This window comes from Melozone crissalis, unplaced genomic scaffold (assembly GCF_028551555.1).
Source record: "Melozone crissalis strain CALT ecotype California unplaced genomic scaffold, PUWL_Pcris_2 ptg000016l_1, whole genome shotgun sequence".
NCBI lineage: Eukaryota > Metazoa > Chordata > Aves > Passeriformes > Passerellidae > Melozone > Melozone crissalis.
This window is the reverse complement of record NW_026535794.1, coordinates 47,896,801-47,916,975: the sequence shown is the minus strand read 5'-3', so window position 1 is coordinate 47,916,975 and position 20,175 is coordinate 47,896,801. Positions and strand designations below refer to the sequence as shown.

The 20,175-nt window shown below is 46.9% G+C and overlaps 1 protein-coding gene across 1 annotated transcript in view; it reads right to left on the bottom strand.

Moving 5' to 3' along the window:
* Positions 1–19,580, bottom strand: part of EEPD1 (endonuclease/exonuclease/phosphatase family domain containing 1) — a 62,580-nt gene extending 43,000 nt beyond the window's left edge. The window contains exon 1 of the mRNA XM_054273896.1: positions 18,699–19,580. Coding sequence (XP_054129871.1) covers positions 18,699–19,552 — 854 coding nt within the window. The 5' untranslated portion in view covers positions 19,553–19,580. The remainder of the gene's footprint in view (positions 1–18,698) is intronic.
* Between the last annotated feature and the right edge of the window lie 595 nt (positions 19,581–20,175).

Genomic DNA, 20,175 nt, shown 5'->3' with positions numbered 1-20,175 from the left:
TGTGGACTTGCACATGCTTTACAGAGGCAGCAAGTGGTGATGGCCCAAATAGCCAGGGCATAGTCTGGCTGGCTGTCTCCTGCAGCTGCAGACAGCATGGTCTGAGCAGTCACCACTCCTGCTCAGCAAGCTGTATTCAGCAGCTGGTTAAGTGAAGCCAATTTACTTGGCAGACAAGAAGCTCCCAGATTAACCTGGATCAGCTCTGGGTGCTGAGAAAGAGTAACAAGAAGCTAGCAGGAGATGTCAGGGACATGTGCTGCTTCTTCTTCACAGATCAGAGTGTGCTTGAAGCCACAGAGAAGTGAGTGCACTCATGCAGCATCGTGTCAGAGAGGAGATGGGACTGACCCAGAGTGGCTACAGTTCCCAGCCACAGTCTGCTCCACTTAGACCATCTCATGTTTTAGTTCCTCATTTAGGCATTTTACAGTGCAGGAATGCATACATTTATATAAGTGCTAATTATATTGTGGACAGGGCTCCTACTTCCCACTTAAGGACAGCATTAATGCATTATTCACTACTTCAGCATTTACTCTTCACTATTTGGATCATTCCTCTGATTTTTGTCATAGCCCCCCTTCCTCCTCCCTGTCGCCCCCCACAGTTTAGTCAAATAGCTCCTAGCTAGAATCTTGATTACAAATTGCAAGCCCTGGTTTTCAGAGGATTAATTGTGGAGGCAGAGGAAAAACCTGGTGGATGACAAGTGGTAGTTTAGAAGCCCAGGAGAGCAACAGGAAGTGTCAGTCTTCTTCTCAGCAAGGCCCTGTTAAGCAACAGAAGTCTGTTTCTTTCTCAAAGGGCATCAAATAAATTCCCAAACACTGAACAGCTGCAGCTTAATCCTAAATGACCATATGCTGTTTAAAAAAGAAGCCAAAATAAATAAAAACTCAAACCAAAAGCAGAACACCTAAGAAATCACAAAGGCTGGGAGGATGTAAAGGGGCATTAATTTTATTTCAGAGCTCTCAGTAAACAGTGATATCTGCAAACGGTCACAACTGCTGCAGTGCACAGCCAGCATGCAGGTATATAACCAGTTAAAATGGTTACATTTTCTACAAAGTTGTAGAAATTACTATTACATAAATTACAGAGGACTGCATCTATGGAGGAATTCTATTTAACCAGCCTGCTAGTATCCACCAAGAAAAAAAGGAAAGATTTAAGGTCTAAAGAAAAGAGGACTTGTCATATCTGCTTTACTAGATGCATAATAGTGGACAATAAACACGATTCTGCTGTGTCAGCTTTGTCACCAAAGGTTTTTCTTTAGAGAGGGTACAGGTAAACTTAAAAGTAAAATCCTGAATCCTTCTAATTTTAAAAGACTGTGAGCTTGTTGGGGATTTAAAAAAAAAATAAATCTTTTTAAAGCTCTTCAAAGAGCCATGGAAAGGAGATTTTGTTAAACACATGATTCTCAGCATCTTCTTATTTGTGCTACACAGTGTGTGCAGGGCAAAGATTTAAGGCGCTTTGCCTGTGAGTGGATGCAGCCTGCCACGAGCTGCAGCAGGGTGCACTGCCTGAACTGAAATAACCCTGCACAGGCAGGGATCCAGCCAGACATCTTAGGGGTTACTAGGATTCACACTGAAAGAGAGGAAACACTGACTCTCACTCCCTCTCACTAATAAAAATAAAAGTTGCCAAAGGCAGCTGTCTCCACATGGTTAAATTCAGCTGGATAGTATTGGGTTGGGATTGCATTGCCACAGGACTGAATAAGAGGAAGTTCTCTTATCTCCCTTGGTTAAGCAAAACCAGCATGTCTTTTTTGCTTTACAGAGAAAAGAGAAAAATAGCACACACATGACACAGCCTCTGTACTACTGTAAGGGAAAGAAGTTCCTGATGTTATGCAAGTCCTAGCAGTGTAAGAAAGGTTAATAGAGTTTACTGAACTTTTAATAGGGCATAACTCTAACATACCTGCACAGCATCAAAAGGTGATTTCATTCCTTTTCCTGTTTATTGCTCCATAACTCAAGGCTCAGAAAGGAGAAGGGGTTTGGAGGCAGAAGCCATTTCTCCTTTCCATTCACCTTGGCTAAGCATTCCAGGTTTTTGCAGATGTGCAGCACACATTAAGAGTACTGAAGCTTCCAGACACATTAATCACTTCAGTGGGACTGATGTTGCTTTGCAGTCCAGGTGGCCAGGATACCCAGAAGAAGGAAAACCTCCACATCCACGTGTTCTCCTGATGAAGGGGAGTCCATGGAACAGCAGCTGGAAAGGTGCAGTCCCCCATCAGGCTGGTTCCTCTCATACACAATGCCAATCAGGCACTTGGGGCTCCCTGAATCTTTATCTACAGCTGAACTGCCTGTGGTCCCTTAGAGGCTCACCAGCTTCACTAGCCTAATCAATAAAACACTAAGCAAATGATAACCCTGCTGTGGCATATACATATAAGCCAGTAAGGAAAATCACAACTGCTTCCCCAATGCCTGAAACTCCAATATTCAGGAAAAGACTGGCCATATCACAGATGATGAAAAGAGAGCAGGTACAGCAGCATTCAGTCACTTCACTGAATAAAAAAGCTGACTGCAAGATGGCAATTCTGGCATCTCAGTAAGGTCACCATTAAGCAGCACCATCCTTGGGGACAGGAGCATGAGGAAACATAAAGATGAGCCCTAATGGAGCAAAGAGGTGGGATGGGTCTCTGGGTGACACCACAGATCATAGCCAACCTCTTACCAAGGATGCTCAGCAAGGCAATGATGACAAGACTGGGTGGTCTCACTTGGACAGTGCCAGATATACAAATGACCATGTAGAGACATGGGAGGATGAGGAAAGAAGCAGTACCCTTGGGGAAGAAAGGCTACAGAGGCTGCAGTTGTGCCTTCCTCTTTTAGGAGAGCATCAGGAGGAGATGACAACATATGTCACATATCTCATGACATAAGCATAGAGGAAAATGCTAAGGACAGCTTTCCCAGAGAAGTGGGGTAGAAGAAGGGAGCAGAAAGGAGAATTTTGAATTGTCCTTCTCCTCTTCAGAGAAAAGCACAAACAGTTCAGGCAAAAAAAATACACATTTTAGTAGTCAGCATGGGCAGAAGAGGCTGAGCTAACACTGGAACAGATCTTCAGCAGTGATGCTCCTCCCTTCATTCAAAAGGATGGCAGGGTGCTCTTCCCAGAGCCTGGGTCACTACAAAACCTCCCACCAGCTGAAGCTTGCTGACCACAGCCAGAAGCAGAGAGATAACCTGTTCTGATGAGCAAGCAGGGGCAACTTGTGTGTGCACAGACACAAAGACAGCGTGCAAAGGGAATTTTGTTACACCATGAGGCAGAACCAACATTTTGTTGGGATCACACTACCCCTCCTCTGGCAGGAAAACATGAATTAGTCAACATTGCCACAAACCACCACTTCACAACCAGCTCTGCACTCAAGAAATCCCTCACAAGGCAAACCATCTGATTTCCTAAGTCGGCAAAGCCAGCATGCTGGGCTTCTGATTTCCTCTTTGCCCTACCCCCATCCCAAAACACAATAATGCTTTAAAGCCCTCTTTCAAGAAGGGAAATACCCATCCTGTCTACAGGATGTGAGGTAAAGGGATGTGGGTTAGCTGGAGGAGGTGGAGCAATGTGTCTCCGACGGCTGTGCCCTTTATGTCACACCAGGATGTGACCCAAAGTTCACAGTGGCAACCCATAGAATCAGAGAAATGTTTAGGCTGGAAGAGAGCTGTAAGATCACCAGCTCCAGCCATTACCCTGACAGCACCAAGTCCATCACTAAAACTGCCCCTAAGCACCACATCTACACATCCTTTAAACACCTCCAGGGTTGGCAACTCAACCCCTTCGGCTGGCAGTCTATTCCAATACTTGACAACCCTTTCAGCGAAGAAATTTTTCCTAATATCCAATTTAAGATCATGCATATCATTGTGGGATTTGACTGACTATCCACCTCCCACTTTAGCTGTCCTGTCTCCCAGGAACACAGCCTTTTCCACAGGACATGCTCTGAGGGATGAAAGCAAAATGTGTGAGACCACAGATCACAACAGACCTGCAAAGTTGTTAAGTGTAGCTCTAAGTTAATTCTGCTATTTTTTTCAGAAACTATCTTCACCATTTTTCATTATTCCTAAGAGGAAAAACTTGAAAGTTAGAGCCTGACACTGCAAAGGAGGCTCCAACATCTATTCAGGGAATAGATAGGACCCACCATAGATCCACCATTGATTTAGGGATCCCAGTCATGCTGGCTGGTGCTCATGGCTATAGATGTTTCCAGGTTCTCATCATATGAAGAAAACCTGAAAAAAACCCAGCTTCAATCCCAGCTTCCCTCTCCTTAAATATCTCCTTCAGTGCTCCAAATACACACAGCTAATAACATCAGAAGGAGCAGCAGAGTGAACAGTAGCACAGCCAGTTGTTCTAATTTCACCTGAGTTACTGACCTGCTAGAAGGCAGGAAAAGGTGACTGAACTTAGCTGGAATAAATTCCCTTTACTCTTCTTTCCCTTTGGACCAGTGAATGCCTTGAGGGATGTGCAAAGTCTTCTGGATCCGCACCTTCAGTCCACCATCTTATAAATGACACAATCCAAATCTCCAACGTCAAATCCCTGCACTGAAAGATGCCCTTGTAAAGATATCTGAATATTTCTATTTATTCATTACCTTGTTCTCTCTCTCTCTCTCTCTCTGCTTGTATCTGGGTTTGGGGGGAAAAAAAAGCCACTTCAGTAGAAAGCACCCTCCTCCCTGTCCCATTAACCTGCTTTTATTTCCCCAGGCTACCAGCACACAAATGAAACAGCAAACCAGGTGTGGATCAACCTCAGAGTGGCTGCAAGAAGGGGGATGGGGGAACAGCATTTCTTCCTGCTGAAACCCATCCCCACCACTGCTAAACACTTGTGCTTCTTGTTGGCAAGCCAGCAAGCAGATAAATGGAGCCTAGCCACAAGCCAGCCTGGCTAGCCAGGCATCCTCCCTCACACAGCACAGAGCCAAGGGCTCATCCCACCATCACACCATGCAGCCGCCCTCTGCCTTGGCTCATCGCTAATTCAGGGTTACGCTATTCCCAGGAACCGCCGCTTGTGTTCCCGCCTGGAAAGCCAGCAAGGGAACATGCTAGCCTTCCGAAAAACCATGCTCTGGGAGAAGGAGGGGACTAGGAGGGAACAATGTCGGAGTGTCTTCAGTGAGCTGGAAGCAATCCCAGCTCCTAGCTGCACAATGACATGCAGGAAGGAGTTTTGAAAGCTCCTCAGTCACAGAGGACCCCTGCGTGCCAGGCTCGGAGACGTCTGCACATAAGAATGGCCTTTACAGCATAAGGATGCAAGAGGACTACAGAGCAATCTATGCAGAGCAGCCCTGGCCAAGGGGGGAATGGTGGCTCAAGTTTAGCTTTTCCTTTCTTGGCATTGGGTGCTAATTGTGTGGCCCAGATCCTTAACCTTATTTAGGTCAGGGGCTTCGGCACAAAACAGTCTTAGAAACACCAGACCTCTGTGGGAATGAGAAAGTCTGCTTTATGCAGACCCAGAGCTCTCCAAATATTGGAGCTGAAATGCAAATGTATCTTGGAAAGGGATGACAGGAGGAAATCGTGCTTGATGGAGATGCACATACTGGTGCAAAATTATGTCTTGTGCAGCTTTTGATATGATTTACGTGTTTTGTAACAAGATCCAAGGCAAACTCTTAACAAGTTCCAAGTCAAACAAACTCTTAACAAACTACATGCAGGGCATGAAACAGGATTATGTGGATGCTCGTGAAGATGTTCCCCATAGGTTCTCCCTGATGCCCTGGCTCCCCACTGCCATGCCCTGCATGCCTCCAGGTTGCCACTGATCTTCTCAAGCTGGAGCAGGTGGTAACACCCCAAAATCAGTGTTTTGGGGAAATGGTGAAGCTGGCAGTGCAGACACCCCCAGGGAAAAGGAGCAAGAACATTGAATGCTGAGGCCTGGTGACAATTTTATTGAATTCAATAGTGCACATAAGGCAACATAAAGAGGGCACCAGTGATTCTTCTCAATGGTGTTTACAACCCGCAGGTCTAAAAGTCATGGAGGAGAAACTATAAACCTTTAACAATGTTGATCCCACTCCTGTTTCTTGATTATTCTGAAGAGGAAGTAATCATTGCTCCATGGAAATCATTCCAGATTATTTGAAGAGGTGTGCCTCACACAGACTTTGTTAGCATGACTGACTGCCTCCTAAAGTTGTGCTATAAAAACAGCCTATAAAAACAATCAAACCAGTAATTTAATACCTATGGGCAATAACACAGTACTAAAATGTATCTTGCCATTCATTGTACCCATAAGGCAGAATGCCAGTATGGAAAACAAGACATAAAAATAGGGTGACAGAGAAACATGCAGAAGTATTTGATTGGATGAAGCACTCAGTAGGATGAAAAAAAGGGATAATAAAACTGTCCAAAGTTTGACCACCAATTCAGTGGGAAAAAAAACTTCTAGATACGACAGCCTTTCCAGGAACATCCCAGTTTTGAGGAGTAGACCTGGGAGGTGAAACTTGAGCCAAGCACAGGGAGTAATAAAAAGGGAAGCAACAATCTCTGTGCTTTTTTTGGATGCTGGATTCATGCTGTTGTATGACCCTTGCTCCTTGATAACATGAAATTGGCCTGCAGCAGATAAATACACAAGGAAATCTCATCTCCAGAAGAACTGAAGTTTTTAGACCATCATAGTTACATTCCTACTGAAAAACACTCTTAGGTATGAGTTAAGTGAGTACACACACTTTGTGCTGGTCTGGCTGTAGACTCCAAAACAATAATCAAAAATATCTCACCAAGCACTCTAAAAACTGGGGCACAGGGAACCTTGTGTGGGCAACTCAGGCTTTCTCCTACTAATACCAGGGATTAGCCAAATCAGTTTGGCACTGATGATGAACGACACCGTCATGACAAAGCTGATATTCCTCCAGTACTTTCTATTTTTAAGAGATATTCTGAACAGAGTGCTGTGCTGAAGAGCTGCTAGACAAAAAAGATTCTTCTGATATAAATTCATCAGTCTCTCCTCACAGAGCTGACATCTCCAACACTATCTTCAGGAAGATGGGATGCATATGGAAGAGGAATCATAAACTGTCAGTGCAGCACGCACCCGCACAGCATAATCAGATAGGAAAATATACTGAGTACTCACACTGCCAAGTGCCTAACGTACACACAAACTCCTTTGAAACTACTGCTCGAAGAAGTTAAAAATAATACCACAACCAACACATCAGGAAGCTATTTCTCTGCAGAGCTTTTAGTGCCTCTGAGGAAAAGAGATAGAAAACATAAATACTTTTTTCCTTTAAAGCAATGGTACAAGAGCCTCCTGTAATTGCAAGAATTCCTAGCACCCTCAGACATAAAAGGCGAGGCTGCAGTTTTCAGGCAGCTTTTGCCTGAAACTTGATCTATCTTAAAAGGCACTGATTTTCAAACTGCCTGGCAAGAGGCCTCAGCAGAGAAAGAAATGCTGCAACACATCTTGGAGCAAGAAGATGGCATTAGAATGATTTGGGGGAAGTATCACAGATGATCCAAGGAAACTGAAATCCTCAGCCTTGTAGGTGAGAGATGATTTAATTCAACCCTCGTGGTGTGAAAGCAAAGGCTTGATCAAGCAGCATTTGAGATAACTGGAAGTGTTCAAGGTATGGCAAGACTTGAACATACCAAAAAGCCAGTAAAACCAGTGAAAAGGCTTTAGATTCAGGATGGGTGGAAAGAGGACATGGAAGGGGGACTCATGTTCAGGTTGCAAGAGCAAGCTTCAAATATAAGGTCGAAGATAGAAGCAAGCCTATGAGGCAACTTCCTTTCAACCTAGAGACAACCAGTATACAAATATCTGCCCAGTTTCTTGCTTTCAGTTTCTTTTTGCCAAATTTCAGAGCTCAGCTGGGCAATACAGGTCACCATCATCCTTGCATCCAGCTCCTCAAAAAATCTGCTGCATACACACACGCACAGAAAACAAAACAAAACAAAAAAAAAAAAAAAGAAAAATGGATAGAGAAGCAAGTCAAACATCAGCAAAGTCCAAGTGCTCTCAGTTTAAAATAGAAATGGGAAACACCACATCCTTGGAGGTGGCTTTCACACAGCTTCCAATGCTTCCAGAACTTTCACTGACAACAGCCCAGAGTCAACATTGTTGAAATGTCTATGAAATATCTATCTGTGTCTATATCCACCAGCTGATGACTGAAACCGTATCTTGTCCTTTAAGCCACAGCTTCCTTTCATGCAGTGCTGCTTTGCACTAGAGAACTCAGAAGCAATAAAAAAAGACATTGTAGGGGTTTCTTGGTAACCAATGGGTAATCTTCACCAAGAGACCCCTCTGGGATGTGCTGGAAGTACCTCTGTGCTATCTGCCAGCAGTACCAACCCCTTTGCCCTCACCCAGGCCACATGCTGCTTACTGCTCAATGCAGTGTTTTCAGGAGAGCAGCCAACAGGGACAGCAGTGGGCAGCTGGTAGACCCCATTAATTATGAAAGGGGACTGTAAACACAGCTATAGATAATGGAAAGAGCTAGCTGTACAAAGGACTAGCAGGAAGATATAGACAGATAGCCAAAAATTGCACTGTCATTGTTGCCAGAATCATAGGAAAACTTGGGCCAGTCAGAATAAAGGTTGCAAAGGGTAGTCAGGTACCACTGCAGTGTTTTCTTGGTAACAGCATTTATTTTAGCTCTTAACTCACCAGCAGCTCTGGTGTTTTGTGTATGGGGGCAGAATCTCTTGCAGACACAGTGTACTTCCTCTCCTGTGTACTGTGGTGCTGGTATGTGCCTCGCCACCATCAGCCCCACACACCACAAGAGGGGAACAACTCAAAGATTTCCCTAAGGCAATTTTTACCCATCAATGTGTCTGGTGGAAGAGCAGTATCTGCCCATATTAGCCTAAATGGGATTACCACTGGAAATTTCCTGCCCTGTTAGAAGAGCAGACTGTTTTAAAACAAGTCATATGGGTTATTCCTAGCTAAGAGTATCCTCCCTGACAGGGGTTCACATTATTCCATGTTTCTGCCTGCTTAGGAGTAAAAAAGAAGAGTAAGGCAGTCATTTAACATTCTAAAGGCAATAAGTTTGACAGCAAACCCGAAGAACTTGCCCTGCATATATGAAAGGAAAACTTGCCTGACAGTTCATTTTTCAACACCTCATTAAGACCTGCTTTTGACACAACACCCTGCAATTCAATGGCGCTGAGACGGAACCACACTTGGTCTTACTTGTTTAAACAGAACAAATAAAGAACCCAAATATAAGGTTTCTAAGTTAACATCCAGTGTGTATCCAACAGCGCGCTGCTTCCAGCTTGGCAGAAAGGTGGCTAACCTTTACCCCAGCCCAGCCCGAGCTAGAGAGAGCGGGCACTGACCGGCAATTACCTCCAGCGAGCCTGGAGCAAGCCCCGGGCAGCCGAGCGCACCCGCAGGGCTGTGGCCGACACAGCGACACGGAAGCGCAGGGGAACAGCGCGGCTATAAATAAATACCAGGGAGGGGAAGGATAAGTCCGAAGGCAAAAGCAGCAGCTCCTTTATTCCGCCCGCCCTGTGAAGCAGAGGGAGCGGCGGCTCTGCAGGACTGGCGTGCAGCAAGCAGGAGGGATTTGGGGCAGGAAGGCTGCCACTGCCTCACGCAGCCAGAGCAGAGCCGATCAATTAGCTGCTCAGGAACCCATTAACAACCCGTTCAGCTGTGAACGGCTTGGACAGCTGTTGTAGCTAAATTTGCACAGGAGATTGGTCACATTACCTGAAACACCTCTAAAAACAGGGAGAAAAATAGTCACGCAGAAGGAAAAGGAAATTTCTTGGTTCCTCCTCATTACCTGTATCCGTAAGCCTACAGTAAGAGCTGCCCCCAGGTAAAGCCTTGCCCACTGGGATGTTCACCACAAAGAGCAGAAGGGCATTACTGTGCTCTCCTCGCAGCTCCGTGACAGATACAGGGACAGAGCAGACAGACAGCCTGCTCCCTTCCAGACGGACTCAGTCAGAGGGATTCCAATCCACTCTGCACAAGCAGGCTGCATTAATTCCACTGCACTCGCAGTGCACAGCCAGTATCCACAGTGTTCTCAGCCATCCCCTAGCACACACAACAATACAACCCCAGATGTATTTTTCCATAGGAATCAATTGTTTTTTAAATTATATTTTTATACACAGTTGAACTTTTGGAACATGCACGCACATGGGGCACCTGCAGGGTAAACTTATTTCTCTTACTCACTGGCCTCTAATAATTTTACCACAGGCACTGAAAATAACAGCTTAGTGCTGACTCTGGGCTCCTTCCTGCACAAACCCCCAGCAGCAGGGAGGGAAAGGAGGTCAGCAGCACTGAGCCTCCCTGCCGGTGACCAAGCCGTTTAAAACACTCGTGCCATTTGAAAATGTCACATGGTCTGATCAGGACATGGATAGGCTGTATATGCCAGGGGTGAGATGAAACAGTTCATTGACAGAAAATATCCTTTTTTACCACAGCTGCGTATTCCCTTCATGTTTATCTACCACTGATATGGTGCCCACCATGCTCTTGGCACCTTACAAGGCATCTTGGAATCCACTGTGGAGCACCTAGGCCTGAGATGAGGGAGAGGAGAAACATGAGAAGGGAGGTCTCTGGTAGGTCTTCCCCTCCCCTCACAGCAAAGCCATCATGCACTTTTACTCTCTGATAAATCAGTGGGGATCACCAGCTATTACTCAAACAAAGCACAGTACCTCTGCAAAATAATAATGGAAAAAAAAATCTGGAAGTGAAGAAGCTATTGTGTTCCTATTTTTAAACACTGTTATTATTAATGTGCCGTGGCTCTTGTCTCCAACACCACACCATATAATAGTCTTAAGAAATTACTGCAGCATATTGTAATTATTTCAGTAAGGACACTGTGCTTCCATCTGTCAGCTTACACTTGCATTACAATGAAGAACAATGAGACTTAAAAATAAAATTACACACACACTGTAGTCCATGACCTATCACCTCTTCTCTCCTCATCCAGCCAAATCTTGAAAGCATGTTCCCAAAGAAACACTAATTAGAAACTAAAGAAGCAGGGTCCTCCTAACAATGAAGCTGTAGGAAACACATTGAAGCTCAATTACATCAAGAAGGATGCAGCTAAATTTGAAAAAACCCTGTCCAAAATATTCCTGTTTAACACTGCTGGAGACCCATGTTCACAGTAAGCTAGACCCAGCACTTGGTTGCAGAGACAGTGTTTTCCTCTAGTAAACAGTGACTGACCAAGCTTCTGCTTGCACCTTGTCAAGAACTGAGTAGTGCCTTGGTTCTTCTTTCCCAGTAAGAATTAGAAATGGTCTTGTTGCTCTTTTCAAAGACAAAGTTAGAAAATCACCCTTCCTGCAGCTGTACTGCAGGTTCCCAAACCACAGGAAAAAGTCACAAAGCATTAAATATTTCTGTTTACAGGACGAAGCCCTGTGTGTAGACACCCAGTCTGTCTCCCACAGCCATGTGGCACAAGATTGCTGAGAAGTCAAGCAGAATGAGGTTACAGTCTTGTAGCCTCTGCTTGTGATTCGGGAACAGGCAGTACAGCATCACTTAATAATTCACCAATTTATTACCATAAATCAGCCAACCCATTTAATCTTTGCCACATGGAATAAAGCAAACCTTGCAGGATCTACAGGAATAAGCTGGCGGCTCTGGTTTACCAAAATACCTGCAATGTAAAACATGAATCCAGTGACACAAAACACGTGCAAAATAGTCAAGCAGGCATGGATTGAAACTATGTGGCCATTAAGTGCTGCCAGATGTATCAATTAGAAATGTTGGGAGAAAAGAATAATATATGAACCAGCTCTTTCCCCACTGATCTGTTTAATTTTAGTCAAGCTTTATGGCACAAGTAACAGTGGCAAGGCATGGTTATAATTTTAAAAAGGAGAAGAATAATGATGTTTTATTTTATATTGATAAACCAGCCTTTAACTATACGATTTTTCCAGCCACATTCTCAACTTCAAAGCAGATAAAAATGACTGGTTGGATACAGCTCTTGAATGTTCAGGAAGCACGCTGAAACTGCAGTTGTGCAAAGTTAAAACAATGCCCAGATCTCCATTTAAAACAGAAAATCCCTGGAAAGGCTACTCAGGGGGTAATTTCAAGGGCCTGCCCTACATTCCTGTGTCATGTCTGAGGAAGGAAAGCTGTGGGGGCTGTGGCAACAGAGACCCAGCAGCACCAAGCAGCTAGCTCAGTGCATTCTCCTCCGAGATCTCCTGCAGAGCACGTGGCTCCAGATGCCTTCTCCAAGTCTCTGGACACAGGGATGGCATCCACCCTTCAGAGTCTTGCTGCAAGTCCACCCTCTGCTTGTGATCTCTCCTGCAAAGACCCAAGAGCTGCAAAGTATCTTGAACAAGCAGCCCCCCTCCTGCAGGAGGAGCAGGTGATGCCCTTGTAGAGGGGCTCAGTACTGCATCCATAGGAAGCAGAAGTTTGGAAATGGAATCCAATTAGCATATTATTTGAATAATTTAAAACTGACATCACTTGCTCCCCCAGCAGCAGTCCTGAGAGGGGCTGGAGCCCCTACCCAAGATGGGAGCAGTACCTCAGAGGAGCCCTAAGCCCCAGGGAGAGGGCAGTGCTCTTTAGCATTAAGCTTGGCAGCCTTCATGTGATTTTACACAGGCAAAGGAATGGGCCAAATCCTGAACAGGAGTAAATCAGTTGAGTCTCATTTCACTGGAAAATACATATCTCAGGGTCTGACCTGCTGCTTTCCCGTGCCAGATGGTATGCAGAAGGCAGTTCAAGGCTCCCACTAGTCTCCAGTAGGTAAAATGTCATTGGTCTCATGCAGGCGGAAGCAAAAAAAATACCAACAAAAAAACCAATCCCCAAAACAACAGCTCTTCCATCACCCCACATTTTTGTCCTCTGAGGCATTAGAAAGTGCAGATTAATGGTGGCTTTATATGCCTCATTTTTTCTACTTCTCATTAAAATCCCTTTGTGGAGTGCACATAAATGATATCATCTAACAATTCCTTTTTTTCCTTAAGTTTTCTCTGAAGTTGCAGGAGGCAGGATTTCCTCTCTATTACATAAGGAGAAGAGGGTGTATTTGTTCTTCTGCTGCTTAAGACTCATTAGCATGGTCAGGTTACTCAAGCCAGGCCCTCTTTCCTGATCTTTTCTTGCAGGGGAATTTTCCTTGGCAAGGCTCCAGCCTAACCCACTGGAGGGAAAATCACGTAGCTTTACAAAGAAAGAGATATAAAACAGATGCACCTCAGGGCTTTGACTGACCACTGAGAGCTCCAGCAACAGCATAGAAACAACAAATACAAGCTGGTGATGAACCTCTGAAGTGTGCAAGTACACCCATCACTACTACCATGATAAATTACTACAATGTCTGCTCCATCAGGGTGCAATCTTTTCCATCATCCTGACAGGAAACCCAATACAATCCCAGAGGCAAGGTACCACACCATACCCCTTCCCAAGCAAATTAACAAGCCCCAGTAGCAAAGAGCTGCCTCCTGTCCCAGACTAAGAGACCAGAGAGGAAAGTAAAAGCCCCACCCTGTTATTTAGTGTAGAGGAACAACGGGAAAAGTGGTTCTCCTGCCTCCAGCCCCTAGTGCAGGGGCCTGAGCAAGATTAAGTTTTCCTCATGTATTAATAGGAAGAGACTGCTTCAGAGGTTGGCTCAGAAACTTCTCTTTTTATTAGGTGACAAGAGGATGTGCTTAAGGTCTCCTAGGGTAGGTAAGGCTAAGAAGAGGAACTTTCAAGTATGGTGGCACAGCAAGGGTTACCCAGGGCCTGCCTGTCCACCCTGCCTCCCAGGAAGCAATTTTGGGCTGAGGTTTACCTACTGTTGCCCCAGCTGGAACACTCATTCAAGTCCCAGACACAAAAATTGAGATGAATTTCTTGCCTTTGAGAGACCTCTATGCATCTAACCAAACTGAACACAGCTCACCAGTTACAAACCTTGGGAAGAAAAAAGGACTGACATGTTCCTAAAGCTTACTGTCCATGCCAAAGAAAAAAAACAACACCAGTGCTAAGTCCAAACCTTATACTGCTATTTGTATTTGTTACTCTATAGACATGCAGGCTATAACTCTTTTTATAGTGAAAAGAGTCAATCACTGGAACAACCTCCTAGAGGTTTTCAAGCCTCCAGCCTGTGTGATTGGACACAGGGATAGATAATTTCATCCAGGCTCCCCTTCCCAGGAAAGGATGGGTCAGATGATATTCTGAGGTCACTTTCAACCTGAGCTCTTCTGTGGTTCTGCAGTTTTTGCAACAAGTGTTAAGACTTTATCACTTACACTTTTTGCATGTAGAAGATGTAACCACATCAAGAAGCTGCGCAAAGAAAGCAGCAGAAGGAAACAACAGCTTGAACTGCTTGACATCTGAAAGGAAGCAGAGCTGGGCTCTGTGGACCTTTGGACCCACCATCATCTTGACACATGGTCTTCCTCCTTTACATAGAGTACAACTTCTGGCCTTCAAACCTTCCATCAATTTTCATTCAATCAACTGCAAAGTGTGCTTCCAAGGAAAAAAAAAAAGTTTAGAGGTCTTCACAAAGTTGCTGTTCAGTATTATAAAACATCATGAAAACTAGTTGGAAAACCTCCACTGGAAGCCATGCTGGGGAAGGTGCACAGCTGATCACTGCCCTTGGCTACTTGCAGACTTCGAAGCACACAGCAAAACTGCAGTTTGCACCTGTCTCTCTGTCAGTGTTGCTCATGCCTGTCCCCACACTTCTTCATGGGATCATCCAGCTGGCACCCTGACAGCCAGAGAAAGCAGTGACAGGGTGTCACAGGAGCCACGAGCTCAATTTATGGCAAGGAGGGACAGGCCTGAGGCAGGTATGGACAAGGAGTGGCCAAAGTACCCTTCCCTATGAACCTGGGGTATGGGGCAGCTCTGAGGTACTTCCACCATCCTTGTCCAGAGGAAACATCCTCTGGAATTGGAAACATGGGGCTACTTCTTCTCCACAAAAACACTCGCTGCCTTTGACCTGAACTTGCCCTTTTAATCATGCTACTCTAACCCTACATTTTTTTTTATTTTTTTGGTGAGAAGAAGCAGTTGGTTCCCCCTGAGAATGGGGAGGACATGGAGGTCAGATAGAGGGGATGACCTGCATCCCCAGAGACAGGCCAACTCTGACTCTTTGTCAATAAATCCCAGATTTTCTGAACAACACCTGCAAGAAACACTGCAGGTTTGGGCAAACTCACCCCAGACTTGATACTTCAATCCAATTATGTGTCATGCTCGCCTCCTCGTTCATCATGTTAAGCTCTTCTAAAATTACCCTATAGTCCTCTGAATGAAAACACCTCACTCCTTCACTTCAAACACTGTGATAAACATAGATCCTTGTAATATGAGAAAAGAGGGTGAGGACCTTGCTGTATTTCATTATTTTTGCACTACAGCAATGAATTTCAAAATAGCTTCGCAGTAGTAGTCATGCTTACTGATTTAGTGTACATTCCCTTCACTGCTCTCCAGAAATTTAGCACTTCTGGGAACAAGCATGAGACTTTGAATTAAGTTCTTTTTTTTTTCCTCTCCTCCCTTCAGCAGGTTGCAATATGACATTTTCTTGCTTTTTCTTTGGATTGAATGAAAGTCTGGCCCTCTTTCCTTCCTACACAACTGCTCCCTCAAGGCAAAGGGCTGGAAGACAGGAGGATCACAGCCTTCTACCTCACCTGGAAAGAAGCAGTACTGTGGTTAACACCTGAAAGAACAACCCCAAGGGGTTTTAAAGCTACTTGCTGTGACCATGTCATTAAAACACAAAAAAACCCCAACCAACAAATTTGTAAAAAGCAAGCCTTTTAACTGGCATAAAAGACCGCAGTTCATAAAATTTAGATTCTTTGCTTCTCTTTACACAGTTTTACTGATCTTCTTGACTTGTTGTTCTTTATTTCTGGACTTAAGAAACAAGGTGAGGCAGCTCCTCCAGCTGCAACAAGACAGTACTCCAGCTCCTGAGAGCATCCTGGACGACCTGAGCCCAGCCCTGACTGTAAGGAGCCAGCATGAAGGAGCACACTTATTCCTGCACATCAGGAACGGGCAGCAGCAAGCAGGTGCCCATTAGCACAGCACATGAGAGCACCTACTGTCAGGCCAAAGAGCCTTCAGATCCACCTCCAGCTTGGGCCACAGCTGGAGACTTGAGCCACACACGTGGGACACCCACAGAGCACCCTGAAAACACACCCACGGATTTTGTGAGGCTGAAAGCTGGTGAGCCCTGTGCAGTGATATATTCTTGCCTGGAGAAGCAAGAGGTGAATTTCTCCAGCTGACTGTCTACTGAAGTTGATTTACCTGTGCAAAGATTAGTTTGCAAGGCATTCTGTCCATTCCCAGGGTACACAACCTGAGCTGGGAGTGAGACCACAGAGCTCAAAAGCAGAATGCAGGCAGATTCTGGCCTCAGCTGAGGCTGTTTTACAGCTACAAAGCTCCCCTGACCCCATCAATGCTCACACAAGCAAGAGGAAATTCCTCCCTGAGTTGCTGAGTATGGCTTTTCCCAATGTATATATTTTTCCTGCATAGTGCTGCTCTTTTCTGTTCCCACATTTATTTTCCCAGGAAAGTTTTGCAGGCTTGTCTGTGGATACACAATGCTCTCATTTCTTTCCAGCTTCTCACGTTATCACAAATTGGATCAAGTACAGAAAACAATTGCATTGCACTCACCCTGTGTGATTGATGACACAGATATGTGCAATAAAACAGAACAAAACCAAGCATTTCTACCAGGCTCCTTTGAAACTTCAAAGTATCCAGGAGACATTTTACAGCACCCAGCACAACTAAGTGCCTGTTGGCTAGGCTGCACAGAAACTAAGCACCATGCAGTCTCAGGGCAAAATTTAAACTAATTTCCACTCTACACACACAGTGATCAGCTTGGGCTAAGGCAGCTTTATTTTAGAAGCCACTACATCTTCCTGGTTTTTGTAATAGGTGGTTCATCTTGTTTGGAGCTTTTCCCCCCAAAATGCTGAAGTTGCAGAAGTGACAGTTAGCACTTTACTGGAGGAGGTCCTTAAAAATCCCTTATTTATGTATATAAAAAATATAAATAAATCTCGAAAGTCACTTTTGTTATTAGAATTATTATGAGACTAGAGATAATCTGAGTTTCTATCCCCAGCAGGTCCACTCCAGCTGCTTACCAAAAAAAACCCCAAAATAAAAACGAAACAAAAAAAAAAAAAAAAAAACAAACAAAAACCCACACCAAAAAAGAGAAAAAAATAGCAAGAGAAAGTGGAGACAAAGGGGGAAGCACAGGATACCTGAACTAGTGAAGCAGAATATTGACAGATGTTAGGCTGAAGCTATCAGTGTAACATCTCAATAACCCTGCTGGTTTATCATCTTCATTTTGGGAATCAGACAGTGGTGGCTGTGAGATGACAGATGTTTCCTATGTGGGAGCACCAGGCTCCCAAGCAGTGCACGGCAGAGGTATCCCTGGCCACAAATACTGTACTGCAGCACAGATTTCATATCACTGCCACTGTCCTGCTCGCATGCCTGACCTCTGCAACCGCACCAACAAGAGCTGTTATTCAGCATATTATTGGAAAAGGACAGAGATAACAGCTCACGAGCACTTCCCCTCCCCAAAACATCCCTTTTGCAGAAGCCCAAGAGTCCCCTGCCCCTATTCATTTCCTGCTGGAAGTCTGAGTCACAGCCAGAGAGAAAAGTAACTTTACCTCTCTTGTAAACTAAATACCAGATCAGCTGAGACAGATTTGACACATGAAAAGGAAAGGGCTGGAGTTATTTCAAAACGCTTACTGCAATCTGCATTTCTGTGTCCAGCAGAAAATTTAGTAAGACAGTCATCCCCAGCACCCTTGACCAATTACACACAAAAAACCAAAACCCAAACTCCCAGTTTTGCATTAACACCTGAAGTACCGTCCTGTTTGCCACACCACCAAGTGCTCAGTGCGGTCAGGGCACAAAGCCTGGCACAAGGACAGCACAGCCTCCCCAGGCAGGTGCTCCATGTCTCACATCCCCAAGGATGAGCAGTCCCTCCAGCTCAGGAGATGCCCCGTGACCACTCATTAAGAAGCTGTGTCACCCTTGCGGGACGGGACGAGCTGTGGCATTCCACACCTGTTACACAGCCCTTCTCCTGCTACTGCCCCCCAGCTGCTGGCAGGAAAGGCAGCTCTCCACGACCTCTTCAAAAGGCTCTTAATGGAGAAACAGTCCTTGACCAACCACTAACAGGCCTGAGGTGACTGTGACAGGCCAGTCTCCCCTGCACAGCTGTGTGTACACACACACCCCTCCTCAGGAGCTCCAGTGCCCATCGAGGGTTACGGCAGCTTTATGGAGGGACAGCCACTACAGTCCCAGCGCTATGACTCAAACACGGTTTCATGCAAGCAGTGGGAAACACTTAGTAATCCCGGGAAGGAGTCAGTCCCACTAGGATCACAACAAGACTCTACAGTGCCTCAAAGGCAGGAGCCTACAATCCTGCATGGAGCTGGGCTTGCAGGTCAGGTGCTGCCTCTTACCTGTTCTCCAGCAGTGTCATGCACACGACCTCCCGCACGCCGGGGTTGTTGGCCTTCTCCACGGAGCAGCTTTGCAGGTTCCACGTAGCCACCCTGAAGACGGGTCTGCCATCCCTCACCCCCCCAAACATCTCCACAGAGGGGCGAGTGGAAATGATCTGGGTTGGACCCCCGGGAGGAAAGTCCAAGTCCTCGCTCTGCAGGCTTAGAGAGGTGGGGCTGGGGTGAGGCTTGGCCATGAAGCTGAGGCCACCGTTGGTATTTGTTGAAGGGGGCCTGGAGCGCTCTGCAAAAATCTGGTGCCTGATTTTGTCCAGAAAGGAGGAGTTGATGCAGTCCATCCTCACCAGGTCCTCGATACTTTTGAAGGGCCCGTGCTCTTTACGGTAGTCCACAATGCTGTTGGCGATCTTCTCAGTGATGCCACGGATGCTCATGAGCTGTGCCGGGGTGGCCGTATTGATGTTGATCTTGGTGGCGGACAGGTGGTGCTCAGAGGCCGGGTCCTTGCGCACGGAGCTGGGCGAGTGCTGCGCCGAGCTGCCCTTGCTGCTCACGCAGATCTCGAACTTCACCTGCTCCAGCTTGGCCGCCCCCACCCCGCTCACCAGCGCCAGGTCCTCCACTTTCTTGAAGCCGCCGATGTACTCGCGGTACTCCACGATGTTCTGGGCCACCACTCGGGTGACCCCGGGCAGGGTCATCAGCTCCTCCTCCGTGGCCGTGTTGATGTTGAGCCTCTCCTGGTTGACGAGGATGTTGCTGAAGTTGCACGCCGCGCTGAACTTGCGGCTGTGGCACAGGTCGGCCGGGTCGCGGGGGATGGAGCGGTGGCAGCCCAGGCTGCCCCCCATCTCACCGCCGCCACGGGCCGCTGCCGGAGCCGGGGGAGCGGGCGCGGGGCGCTGCCGGGGCTGCCCGCCCGCCGCTCATGGACCTCCGCGGGAGCCGGGGCGCACCGGGCGGCGGCGGGGCAGCTGCGGACAGACCCCGCTCCGCCACACTCGCCCGGTCAGCGGAACCCTGCGCCCCGCCGAGGGGCCCCCGCGCCTTTCCTCGTTCTTCTTTTCCTCCTCCCTCCTCGGGCACCGCCGCTCTCCGGCACAGGAGGAGCCGCCGCAGCCGCTGTCCCCCCGGCCCCACTCCAGCTCCGGCCCCGGCGCTCACACCCCGCCGGCGGTAGTAGCAGCTCTGCGGGAGCCCCCGCCCCTCGGCCGGGCGAGGCGGGGCCGCCGCCGCCGCCACCGCCCCCCGGGCGTCACCCGCGCCGCGCCCGCCCCCGCCCGGGCACCGCGGGCACCGGCCCGGCCCGGCCCGGCGGGCGGGAGCGGCACCGGCACCGGCACCGCTCCCCATGGAGGGATCCCGGCTCAGCGCCCGCGGGGGGATCGGAGCAGGAGGAAGGCTGACCTCCTCCTCCTTCCCGCCTGGGCACAGGGGGACTAAGAGCGTCCCCAGTGCTGTCGCCTGGCCGCTG